This window comes from Carlito syrichta, unplaced genomic scaffold, assembly GCF_000164805.1.
Source record: "Carlito syrichta isolate Samal-C Ts95f unplaced genomic scaffold, Tarsius_syrichta-2.0.1 Scaffold305279, whole genome shotgun sequence".
NCBI lineage: Eukaryota > Metazoa > Chordata > Mammalia > Primates > Tarsiidae > Carlito > Carlito syrichta.
In genome coordinates this window covers 415,068-428,445 of record NW_007249375.1, presented here as the reverse complement: position 1 = coordinate 428,445, position 13,378 = coordinate 415,068, and the positions used below count along the sequence as shown (strand labels likewise).

The window sequence follows — 13,378 nt, the reverse complement described above, 5'->3', positions numbered from 1 at the left end:
CCAGCTGGAAAGCTCCCTGGCCTCAGCTAGATTGGCTAGTATAGCCTCAAACTGAATCAGGCCACAAAGTATCTGACCTTGAGCAGGGCTCCCATCCTCTCTAAATGACAACTTCTTCATCAATAAAATGAGGCAGTGGGACCTGGGTCCATTTGATCAGCACTTCTCAGACTGTCTGTGGTGAAAGAACTGGGCTTTTTGATTTTGGGGATCTGTAAATAAAAAATGCCAGTCTATCACACACCATACTTTTAAAAAATATAATAAAAATGTATTAGAAGAATAGAATTTTTTAAAGCATACATAAGTCAAAATTTCTCATTATTAGATTCAACAGACTTGAAATACATCTGTCAAACTGCCACAGAGGTGTTCACATGCTTACTCTTAATTTCTGAACTAATGGGTGAGCAGGTCTCCAGCAGCATGTGGGGTAGCCCGTCTGGGGACCCCACTTTGAGTATCACTGCCTGAAGGCATGTTGTGCTCTCTGATGCCCCCTGCCCATCCTTAGCACCCTGAACAGCAAGTAGGGTCTCACTGCCCTCCTCTGTCCAGACAATGCAGAGAGGCGCTCCAGATCTCACTCACTGGGAAAGTGGAGTAAGATGAAGAGAGGCCATTTGCCCCAAATAACTAGTTCTGATCTGGCCTGGGGGCCTGTAGAAGGACACTGAGAGATGGTGCGATGAGAAACCAGCCTCTTGAAAGTTCCACCCTAGATGACTGTGGTTTATAGTAGGACTTCCACCTAGTATTAGGGAGAGAAAAAGCCCACTCCTGCAATGATGTGAGTGTAGAGAAAATGTATGTCAGAGCCAGAAGCGACCAAGTGACTTCTGGACCAGTCTCCTTGTTCTTTAACAAAGAAACTGACAATCTGAAAGGTTAGATATGTTCCTCAAGAATATGCTATCAGAAGCAGAGTCAGACAGAGCCCCTAGACCTTCTTATAAACTAAGGCTTTCTCACTGGCATCAGAGTTCTCTTAGTTTTACCGGAAGAGGTTTTTTGGTTATGTTCACCGAAGTGGGTACTGAAAAGTCCTGTTCTCCTTCTCCACCTCTCTGTCCTTGGGAGAAGCAGTAAGGGCCTCTTCGTACACAGCATGGAATGACAATACCCCTCTCAGCCAAGGTCCATGATTTGGAGCCCGTCACCATGACCCATTACTTACTGGATAATACCATCTTAACTAGAAATCACTGTGTGGGTAATACAGGTTGCTCCATCTGGACAGATCCTACTGGATGGCCACTTTTCCCCTGTCTCTGTGGGTTCTCTCTCTGCCTCCCACAACAGGCTTCTGGCACGGATGCCCAAGACTGGCCCCTTGAAAATGGATGTCCAGCTGTTGAAACAGCTGCCTGCCAGCCTTCTCGAGTCATAATCTCATTTTTCTTAGACCCAAGAATGTGCCTGCCAGCTAGCTGCAAACTTACCTTTCCTTGACTGTGTTCCGGGCACCTCCTGGGCAGTTTACCATGTATTCATTCTATCATGTTGTACATCCTAAATATATACAATTTTGTTTGTCAATTACACCTCAGGAAAGCTGGAGGAAAACATTGTATTCGCTCTAATTCTTATAATATATTAGCAGTAATGCCCTCCATTTATTCAGATGGGGAAACTGAGGCCCAGAGAAGTTAAGTGACTTGCCCTCGGCCAGTAGATAGAAGGAATTTGGAGACTTTTGGCAAGGACTCAGAAAATGTAAGCCTTGCTTTCTTCTCTTTCCCTTTCTCTAGGATACCATCAGAATGGAGTCATCAAAAACCAGTTTGTGCCACATCCCCAAGCTCCTGGAAACCAGAGATCCTACCAGAAAAGCCTGTACACCTCCATGGTCCGCCCACCCCTGCCACGACAACAGTCCACTGGTTCAGACCGAGTATCACAGACGCTGGAGAGCCTGGATTTCCTCAAGGTCCCAGACCAGGGAGCTGCAGGGTAAGCCTCCCACATCCTGTGGGGGAGGCTGACAAACACCATCTCCATCAATCACCAAGGCTTCAGGGATTTCTCTGGGCTGTCAATTCCAAAGTTCTGTTTTCTACCCAAATGTTGTAACTCAGGACCCAAGGCAGTAGAGCCTTGACTGGCATTTCTAAAAGTGAAGCCAGGTTGAGAGTGCACGACTCATTCCATTCTCCACAGAAGGCTTATCTTGGAAACCTCAGAAGTGGGGGTTCTCTTTTCCCCAATATTTGTGACCTTTCTTGCTCTCTGGCATGGTTGAGGAGTAATAGGGGTTTTGATTTATGTCTGTGCCTGCATTTGCATAAACACAACAGCTCAAGGTCTTTAGCAAACATGGAAGAATAACAACCCAGAATTATCTGAGGTGTGAAGTGAGTGTTTGTTTAAGAATATGGATCTCCATGGCTTTACTATGAGAACGTCTCTGCCTTCTAGAATAGAAAATAAAGAGTGGTGAAGAGAACCCAGGTAGACCTGAAGAAGTAAAGATTCCTGAAACTCTGTGTAGATATTGAAAGAGCTATCAGTGTGAAAAGGGGGTTAGACATGTCCTAAGCAGTTGCAGGGATAGAACCAGTGTGGTGAGTGAACTCTGCCAGGAGGTAGATTTTGGCAACAACACAGGAAAGAACTTTCTAGCAACCCAAAGATGAGTTGCCCTAGAATGGAAGCAGATCTTTTTCCCTGGAAGTTTTTGGACACCAGGGGGATGGAAATGACCAGGCAGGAATGTCATAGAGTAGTTTTGTCACGTGTCACATGACGAGGAAGTGAGACCCGGGAGAGAATTCTGTTTCCGCTGCTATTAGTTTTCTCTCATTGGATTTGCTGCTTACCTTCTCTTAGCCTCAGTTTCCCTGTCTATACACGGATGTAATGCCATCTAGCTTGCAGGATTGTTGAGAGCACTAGAAATAACATACACAAAATACCAAGCATGGGGCTGGGCATATGGGAGCCCAATCAGTTCATTGTAGCTTGCTGATGATGATGGTGTGAAGGTGATGCGATGGTGTTGGTGATTATGATGATGACGACAGTGACAGTGGCGATGATGATGATGATCAGGTGATGGTGAAGATGCCGCTGGGGACGATGATGGTGATGAATACACTCATTACCTCATAGTGGTTGAACTGGGGACTTTTAAGGACTCTTCCAACTCTGCATGACTCCCAGTGGTGGAGTAGTTCTGTCTGCTGAACCCAGTAAGGGGCCGACTCCAGCACCCCTCCCACCCCTTCCCCTCCCTCATGCCCACTTCCATTTTCCGTTCTCTCCATGTCTCTAGCACAATGAAGAAGTTTCAAATGAGGATTGGGAGGCTTGTATACAAAACAGACCTGAGAGAGAAACAACAGCTCCTTCCCCTGGGTGACGCTACTTATTCCCCTCCATGCCCCGTTGGTTGTTTTAGTCCAGCCTTGACAACTTCCTTTTAAAGACCACAAAGGTCTTAGGTGCTTTACCATTGCTCTTTCCTGGTGTTTCTTTTCCCCTGGCAGGTTTTCTCTCATTATCATTTGGACTAGAAATATGAAAGCAGTTTAGTTTTATCATATGATCGGCCATCAGTAGAGCAGAGTCATTCCTTATTAGACTTCTCTCTTTCTCCCTCATCCCCCCCTTCATATTCACTTCCCCCTACCCTTGTATAAGTGGCTTCATCCCACCATTTCTTTTTTTTTGAGTTGGAGTCTCACTCTATCACTCAGACTGGAGTGCAGTGGCCACTACACCCTCGACCTGCTGGGCTCCGGCAATCATTCCGCCTCAGACTTCCAAGTAGCTGGAACTACAGGCATGTGCTACCATGCCTGGCTAATTTTTGATTTATTGTAGAGATGAGGTCTCGCCAAGTTGCCCAGGCGGGTCTCGAACAGGCAATCCACTCACCTCAGCCTCCCAACATCCCACCATTTCTAATAGCCGTGGTCCTCCTGATTGGCATGGTCTGAAGCAGTAGTTCTCTAGTTCCACCAGAATCACCTGGAGAACTTGTTGGGCCATTTCCAGAATTTCTGATTCTGTAGGTCTTGGTTGGGGCCCAAGAATTTATAGCCCTACCTAGTTTCCAGGTGATGCTGATGCTGCTGATGCAGGGACCACATTTTGAGAATCACTAGTCTAAAGGCACCTGTTGTCTGTATGATCCAATCAGGGAAGGGTCCACGTACAGGTGGATTGGAGGGATATGTTAAGGTCACAGAATCTTCACTCTGTAACCAGGCCTGCACTCTTCAAGTGGATGAGCATCACTAGCATAATCACACAATTCTTCCTGGGCCCAGATTGGTGTCCAAAGTAGGAAGGAGCTGGGCACGGTGGCTTGCACCTGAAGTCCCAGCTGCTCTGGTGGCCAAGATGGGAGGATCTTTTGAGCACAGAAGTCAAGACCACCCTGAGCAGCATAGTAAGACCCTGTCTCTAAAAATTTTTTTAAAAATTAGCCAATCATGGTAGCACACACCTTATTCCCAGCTACTAGGGAGACAGAGGCAGGAGGATTGCCTGAGCCTAGGTGTTTGACTCTGCAGTGAGCTATAATTGTGCCACTCCACTCCAGCCTGGGCAACAGAGCGAGGCCCCATCGCTGAAAGAGAAAAATAGGCAAGAGATTAAAAGCAACCAACAAAATGCACCAAATCTCAGCTCTGTCTGCTAGATTCCTACTTGCTTTGGTTTTGGCAAGCAAAACCATCTTTCCAGCCTTTGCAAGTTACAGACTTGCATATCGGCCAGCTGGGAGCATCTGTCAACCATAAGTAGGCAATTTTGGAACACTGTGTCTTACCTAAGGCTGCTCCCTTCCAGCCCTCAGCTATGTGGTTCTCTATTTAAGTCTTATCTTCACCGCCTTCAGGTCTAAAGATGGGATGGACACCCATGATGCTGTCTTGGATATACATGATACTGTCTTGGCTGTGAGTCTGGAAGGAGAAGACACCTTCACACCCATCTACCAGGCAGCAGAATTCCTATTATTAAGCACACTATATCCAGTAGCTACAAGAATTTCAGCCAGCCTTCTCTTTGTACACTCTGTACACCTAAATCTGCTTTGCAAACATTCATTAAGAAATAAAGCCGGGCACAGTGGCTCATGCCTAAAATCCAGTACTTTCGGGGACAAAAGCAAGAAGATTACCTGAGCCTGCAGGTTTGAGACCAGCTGGGGCAACTTGGCGAGACCTCATCTCTATAATCAATCAAAAATTGGCTGGGTATGATGGTACATGCCTTGTGGTTCCAGCTACTTGGAAGGCTGAGGTGGAAGGATCGCCTGAGCCCAGCAAGTCAAGGCTGTAGTGGCCTTGAGTGTGCCATTGCACTCCAGCCTGGGCGACAGAGTAAGACTCCAACTCAAAAAATAAAAAATAAAAGAAATAGTACCTCTTTGGGATGTGGAGGCAAGAGGATTACATGAACTTTGGGATTTGAGATCAGCCTGGGCAACATGGCAAAACCTCGTTTCTATAGTAAATTAAAAAATCAGCCAGGCGCAGTGGTGCATGCCTATGTTTCCAGCTACTTGGAAGGCTGAAGCAGAAGAATCCCCTGAGCCCAACAGGTTGAGGCTGCAGTGGCCATAAGTGTGCCACTGCACTCCAGCCTGGGTGACAGTGAGACTCCAACTCAAAAAAAAGAAAAAAGAAATAGTACCTGCTGGGCATGGTGGCTCACTCCTGTAATCCCAGCACTTTGGGAGGAAGAGGCAAGAAGATTGCCTGAGTCCAGGGGTTTGAGACCAGCCCGGGTAACTTGGTGAGACTTCATTTCTACAATAAATTAAGAAAAAAAAATTAGCTGGGCATGGTGGCACACACCTTTGGTTCCAGCTTCTTGGAAGGCTGACTCGGAAGGATCGCCTGAGCCCAGTCGAGACTGCAGTGACCATGAGCATGCCACTGCACTCCAGCCTGAGTGACAAAGTGAGCCTTCAACTCAAAAAAGAAAAAAGAAAAAATAGTACCTTGTCAAAAGGCTGAGCTTTTTCTTAGTATTCATTTTTAAAACACTTAAAGTGAATATTTAAAATTTCTAAGGTGGCCGGAGGTCTGGGATGTGGCATTTCAGGAGCTAATTTAGCAACTTTTCCACTTTGCCAAGAAAAAATGAATTGCATTTATCCCACAGGAAGTTGTTGGGGCAGGCAGGAAATTTGGGGATCCCAGACTTGCCTGTATACATGAGCGATCCAAACCATCATCTGGAATTTCCCAGTCTAGAAGACCAAGATGACCATGGTCTTTGTCTCCTGGGCTTTCACTTTCTGGGTTTCTCTTTCCCTTCTCTCTCCCACCCTCAATGTACTTTTTCTTTAAAAACATGATTATCAGATGTAATCACTTGTTTTAGATCATATAATATGGATAAAATCAAATGGTATAGGCCAGGTGTGGTGGCTCACATCTGTAATCCCACCACTTTGGGAAGTGGAGGCGAGAGGATTACCTGAGTCCGGGGGTTCAAGACCAGCCTGGGGAACATGGCGAGACCTCATATTTACACTAAAATCAAAAATTTAGCCAGGCATGGTGGCACGCGCCTGTAGTTTCAGCTACTTGGAAGACTGAGGCGGAAGGATCACCTGAGCCCAGCAGGTCGAGGCTGTGGTGGCCATGAGCGTGCCACTGCACTCCAACCTGGGCAATAGAATGAGACTCTGACTCAAAAAAGAAAAATCAAATGGCAAAATTAACACCTCAAGTTAATTCAGGAAAGTATCTATCCATTTATTTTAGGTTCTTTATTTATTTTATTTTTTTTACCATGCTCTCCCGAAAAGTACATTATAGGTTCAATGAGTTGTTTTTGAAGATAAAACAAATGAAGCCTCTGCTAAATTAATTTATCACCCCAAGTGGATTCTGTGCCCTTGCCTTGTAATATGTGTGCACATGGGAGCGATTGTTGTTGCTGTCATCATTGTCACTTCTCTAAGAGACACCAGCAAGTACACAGAGGGACTGTCTTGCAGTCTGTTAGCATAGCTCCTGAAAAGTCTGATTCAAGCCAGGCTCGGTGGCTCAGCCTGTAATCCCAGCGCTTTGGGAGGCTGAGATGAGTGGATTGTCTGAGCCCGCGGGTTCTAGGCCCACCTGGCCAACTTGGCCAGACCTCATCTCTACAATAAATCAAAAAATTAGCCGGGCATGGCAGCGCACACCTGTAGTTCCTGCTACTTGGAAGGCTGAGGCAGAAGGATCGCCGGAGCCCAGCAGGTCGAGGCTGCAGTGACTGGGAGCGGCCACTTGCACTCCAGTCTGGGCGACAGAGTGAGACTCCAACTCAAAAAAAAAAAAAAATGTCTGATTCAGGTGTAAGGTCTTTCCTTATTCTCTCAAGGAAAGAGAGCAGGTTAAGTAAGGATCATATAAACAACTCATTCATTCACCTTGACTCTGACCTCTCAGGAGTGCCTGATTTGCTAATCAAGGGTGCTTTGTAGTTTCCCCTGCTCTAACTGAAATGTACATAATCTAACTGCAGTTCATTATTGGAAGCACTAAAACACAGACTGGAAATGTCTGTGGCCCTTTTAAATCCTGTGGTCCATTTCACGGGAGGACAGCTTCAGGAAATCTCAAGACACTCCAGAGATTAATCCAACTGGATGTTGGGGGAACAAAAAACCTTCAGTGGTAGGGCTTCTGGACACGCCACAAAGGAGGTCGATAGAAATATTTAAATGCTGTCTGTGTGTCTCTTGTCAAGACTCTACTAATGGAGTCATATTTTCAAGGGGCTTAGAATTTCCACCAAGTGTCCAATAGCAATATTTCTCAGCCCGTGATCTATGGGAGCAGCAGCCGGATCCTGGCCCAGGCAGACGTGGAGCTTAGGAATTCCTGGCATCCCCATCCACGTTTCCAGTAATGTTTATAGATCCAACCTTTTGGGACAGAGCGTATTTTTAAGAGCCAATGAAATAAAATGCCATTATTTTCCTTCTTGGACTTTCAAGACATAAACTTCACATCTGCAGAACAAAGAGGTGATATTCGAAAGCTTAATCCCAGCTCCCCCTGGCATACACCAGGCACACCCACCCAGGATGTGTGGGGACTGCCGAGGAGTTCACCAAAGGTGGCATCTGGGGTGCAGAGGGCACAGGATTTGCAGTTGCAGGAACTGGGGTTGAGCCGCGCTTCATTTGTTCATCCCTTTTTTCATCACATATTTACTGAGCCATGTGTCTTCTGTGTACTACCTCATGCTTGAACTTAATCTTGCTACACCTTGGTGTCCTCACCTGTATAACAGGGATAATAATAATAATAATATTATTTTTAAAACCTCCTTCTTGGCCGGGCTCGGTGGCTCAGCCTGTAATCCCAGCACTTTGGGAGGCCGAGGCGAGTGAAATGCCTGAGCCCGCAGGTTCGAGACCAGCCTGGGCAACTTGGCAAGTCCTCATCTCTACAGTAAATAAATAAATAAACAAGCTGGGCATGGTAGTGCATGCCTGTAGTTCCGGCCACTTGGAAGGCTAAGGCAAAAGGATTGCCAGCGCCCAGCAGGTTGACGCTGGAGTGGCTGTGAATGTGCCACTGCACTGCAGCCTGGACAACAGAGTGAGACTCCAACTCAAAAAAAAAAAAGCACCAGGCTCAGTGGCTCAGCCTATAATCCCGCGCCTTTGGGAGGCTGAGGTGAGTGGATTGCCTGAGCCCGCGGGTTCGAGACCCGCCTGGGCAGCAGACCTCATCTCTACAATAAATCAAAAAATCAGCCGGGCGTGGTAGCACATGCCTATAATTCCGGCTACTTGGAAGGCTGAGGCGGAAGGACTGCCAGAGCCCAGCAGGTCGAGGCTACGGTGGCCAGGAGCGGCCACTGCACTCCAGTCTGGACAACAGAGTGAGACTCCAACTCAAAAAAAAAAAAAAGCCTACTCCTTGGGGGTTTCTTGAAGATTCAATAAGGGCTTTGTATGCTGTAGTTCAGCTTGAAAGCTTTTTTGCATTTGTTTTATTACTGATATCTATTTGCTTTGCTCTTGTGGAAATTTTAATAGTCTACCAGGATTGAAAAGTGGGTGTTCCCAGGCCCAGTGGTTTTAAACCCAAAAAACAAATCTCTGCTTAGAGCCTGGCCTCTGTGAGGGTCTACACTGTAGACGTTGCTGGCTTTTATGGGAAGAATGGACAGCCTTGGGAAGCCAAGACGAGGAGGCTAGGCGGGGAGATGCCACAATACACACACCAAGCCTAGGCAACTTGGCAAGACCTTGTCTCTACAATAAATCAAAAAATTAGCCAGTTGTGGTGGCATGTGCCTGTAGTTCCAGCTACTTGGGAGGCTGAGGCAGAAGGATCACCTGAGCCCAGCAGGTTGAGGCTGCGGTGGCGGTGAGCATGCCACTGCACTCCAGCCTGGGCGACAGAGTGAGATTCTGACTCAAAAAAAAAAAAAAAAGTCACAAACTCCCTCGCTCTGTTGGCTTTCCAACTAAATGTCTTAGCCATGGTCACTGTTAATAGCTCACATGCCATGGAAAGTGATGGGCATTACCAGGCCAGAGGAGATTCACCAGCTCTCAGTTTCTAGAGGTTTGATGACATCAGGACTTTTGTGTTCTTGTGGGCTTTTGGCATGTCGTGAGATTGGGCAGCTGTCCACCAGGGCTCAAATATCAGGCAGCATTCCTATGTCTGGGGCAAATGCATCACCTGGATTTCCCCAGTCACTAGTACAGGACTTCTCTTGCAGTACAAGGTTTCACAGCAAACTGGATATGATGAGCTTAGTTCAACAAGAAACTTGATTTGCCTTGGGCTGTAATGTGATTGCCCCACTCAAAAAAAAAACTTGCCGCAGAAAGCTTTTTCATGTGTTTAAGTTAATGGGTAATAGACAGTAAAGTGTTGAATGTGTACAAATAGCCCTGAGGTCAATGATGGGTCAAGTAATAATAGGAAAACTAAATTGCACTGTGCAAAAATTACACATAATGAAACATCGGATTTGTTTCAGGGATATATAGTTTTATAACTATATGCTAACAAATGGTAACAAATATGTATAGTGAGCCTTTATTATTGAAATAACAACAGGAAAAATAACTCTGTAATTGTGAATCTGAAATTCTTACTGGAATGCCCTAATAATCCCACTGAAATAATTGTTTTTATGACACAATTGTCAATCCTATGAGGTTTCTTAGGCAAACACCATATCACAAAATATCAGAGGTACCAAAATTATCCAAATCCCGTATAGCTGTTACAAAGTAAATGTTAGTCAGGAGTGGTAGCACACACCAGCTGCTCAGAAGACAGGCGGGAGGATCACTGGAGCTCAGGAGTTAGGGGCTGTAGTAAGCCATGGTCGTGCCACTGCACTCCAGCCTAGGCATAATAATAATAATAAATAAATAACAAGACAAATATAGACAAAGTACTTTTTTTATTTTAAAGATGTGGGGTACAATTCAGGATTAGTATAGTGTTCATTATGCAGGTACCCTTGTTGATGAGGTGTGCCCCCCCAGTCAGACTCCCACTACTGCCAATCCCACTTCCCCGCCCCCTATACTGGCACTTTCCTGCTACTGCCAATCCTTTTCTTATAGTATTATGACAATTGTTCAAGATCTGCTTATGAGTGAGAACATGTGATGCTCGGTTCTTTGTTTCTGTGAAAGATCACTCAGTATTATAGACTCTAAGTCCATCCAGGTTGCTGTGAAGTTCGTGATTTTGCTCTTCTTTATGGCTGCATAATATTCCATCATGTATATGTACCACCTTTTTCTAATCCAGTCCTCTTTTGGTGAGCAGCATGGTTGGTTCCATGTTCTTGCTACTGTGAACACGATAAACATACGTGTACAGGTATCTTTTTTATAGAGTGATTTGAGTTCCTCCGGGCATATTCCCAGTAGGGGGATTGCGGGGTCGTATGGAAAGTCAATTTTTAGATCTTTTAGGAATTGCCACACTGTTTTCCACAAAGGCTGCACTAGTTTACACTCCCACCAGCAGTGTAGAAGTGTTCCCTTTTTGTCGCATCCTCTCTGGCATCTGTTGTTTTTTGAGTTACTGATGATGTCCATCCTGACTGGAGTTAGGTGGCAGCTCAGTGTGGTTTTAATTTGCATTTCTTTGATGACTAGTGATGCTGAACATTTTTTCATGTATCTGTTGGCTGCTCGTATGTCTTCGACAAAGCACTTTTAAAATAAGAGTGACCGGGCATGGTGGCTCAAGGCTGTAATCCCAGCACTTTGGGAGACTGAGGCGAGAGAATTGTCTGAGCTCAGAGGTTCGAGACCAGCCTGAGCAACATGATGAGACCCCATCTCTACAATAAATAAAAACAAAAAACAAACAAACAAGAATAAATGTGGGCTACGATAAGGGTAGTGTGAGGATAGTGATATGCTGTTAAACGGTGGGCCCTCCGGAGTGGAAAGGCCTGAACTGTAACATTTGCCATTGTCTCTGGTACAGTACTCTTACTATGGCCAATTTCAAGCTACCGGCATGGATAACTTGAACGCAGAGTTGGGAAGAAATGGGCAGTGGCATACCACTGGATAGTATTTCCACCGTGCAGCAGCAACAGAACTTAACTTCAAGAGCATAGATAGAAGTAAGGGATGAATTCTGAGTATTGCCTTTACTTTTTTGGGGTTTTTTGTTTGATTTTGAATTGGAGTCTCACGCTGTTGTTCTGACTGGAGTGCAGTGGCATGATCACAGCAACCTCAACCTCCTGGGCTCGGGTGATCCTTCCGTCTCAGTCTCTCAAGTAGCGGTACTACAAGTGTGCTCCACCATGCCCAGCTGATTTTTTTTATTTTTTGTAGGGAAGAGGTCTTGCTAATGTTGCCCAGGCTAGTCTCAAACTCCCGGGCTTAAGCAATGCTCCCACCTTTGCCTCTCAGAGTGCTGGGATAATGGGCATGAACCACTGCACCTGGCCTGCCTTTGCTTTTAATATTATTCCTTTATTGTAAGTTATATGATTTGATTTCTAACAATAGTCATATTTAACAACTGGCTCACAAAATTCTTAAGTTTTAACAACCAGCTCTCACAGAGCAAACTAGATGTAACGTGCTTAGCCTGTTCTAAGCCAGCTTTATTTAGCACAGTGGCATGAGGGTCTCATGTACTATGTGAGGAGGGTTGGGATCCCTTCTTCACTGGACTGACCAATTGCCCCAGCTGGGAGTGGAGGACTCCAGGTGCCTAAAAGATCTCATTAATTGGGTTCTCTCTTAGGCATTATTTCTTCTTATTATTATTAATGACACAGGATCGCCACCTAGTGATGATCAAAGGAATTGTCTGGGTTTTCAAGGAGTCTAACAACAGAACTGTGCTCACCACTGACCGTGTTCTGTGGTGGTGTCCAGCCCTGCAGTGTTTTGAGTCGTAGAGATTGTGACTACTTCACTGGCACAGACTGCCTGTGTTCCTCAGTATCTCACAGTGGAAACTGTTGTGGGTTCTGTAAAACTTTCTTAACATTAGGAAAAGAACCTGGGCCATTTCCTGACTCCTCTCAGGTTTCATAGATGCAGAGCTGGGCCTCAAACCCAGTCCCCAGACTCTTAAGCCAGTGTTCTCCTCCTGCTTCCCACTGTCAGGCCATCAGGATATATGGGTGGAGGCCATCTCGTGTTTCTGGGCCAGGTCTGGGGCCACAGTGGTAAGCACAGTCAGGCCCAGGGCTCATCCTAGCGGAGCCTGCCATCTCCACGTGGAGTCAGTCAAATAGTCACACAAGTCACCGTAATGTTGCAGTCAAACCCTGCTCCGGAGGCACGGCCTGTAAGAGGGCTTGGTGGGGGTTTACCTGGGTCTGATGAAGGGGTGAGGGAAATGACATCCAAAACATGAGCAGCAGTTAGCAATCCTGGTCGGGTCCATGGCCAGACCAAGGAGCTTGAGAAAGGTCAATGTGCCTGGAGTTCAGGAGCCTTAAACATGTGCCACCATGTTAGCCAATGCCAAAACTTGCAGAAAATTCCAGGAAGCCACACCAGTCATTCATGGAAGTGTCTTGATACTAAATAAAGCTGTGTCTCTGAAAATGCCTAACATAATGCTCGGCCCAGCCAATGCAAATTTATCTGGATGTCACACGACTTCAGGCAGTGGTTCCCAGAGGACATCCCACCTGCTGATCTCACAGGAAGGGTGTACACGTGCATGTGCGTGGAGGGGGCAGAGCGGTCAGGGAGAAGGGGGCTTTGCTCTGACCGTGGCTCACCTGGGAAAGAGGCATCCTCGTGGAGCAGTTGTGCATCTTAGTCACAGGAAAGAGCCAGACAGGGTGACATCAGTGTTGCCTGCATGGTCTCATTCCTAATCAAAATGCAGAGCTCCTCCCCACCTCCACCCATCGCCTGCTTCCTTTCTTTTTTTTTTTTTTTTTT

The 13,378-nt window shown here is 46.0% G+C and overlaps 1 protein-coding gene across 1 annotated transcript in view; it reads left to right on the top strand.

Moving 5' to 3' along the window:
• MYO1E (myosin IE) overlaps positions 1-13,378 on the top strand; it is a 125,238-nt gene that overhangs the window by 105,154 nt on the left and 6,706 nt on the right. Inside the window, exon 25 of the mRNA XM_021714146.1 lies at positions 1,752-1,953. Coding sequence (XP_021569821.1) covers positions 1,752-1,953 — 202 coding nt within the window. The remainder of the gene's footprint in view (positions 1-1,751; positions 1,954-13,378) is intronic.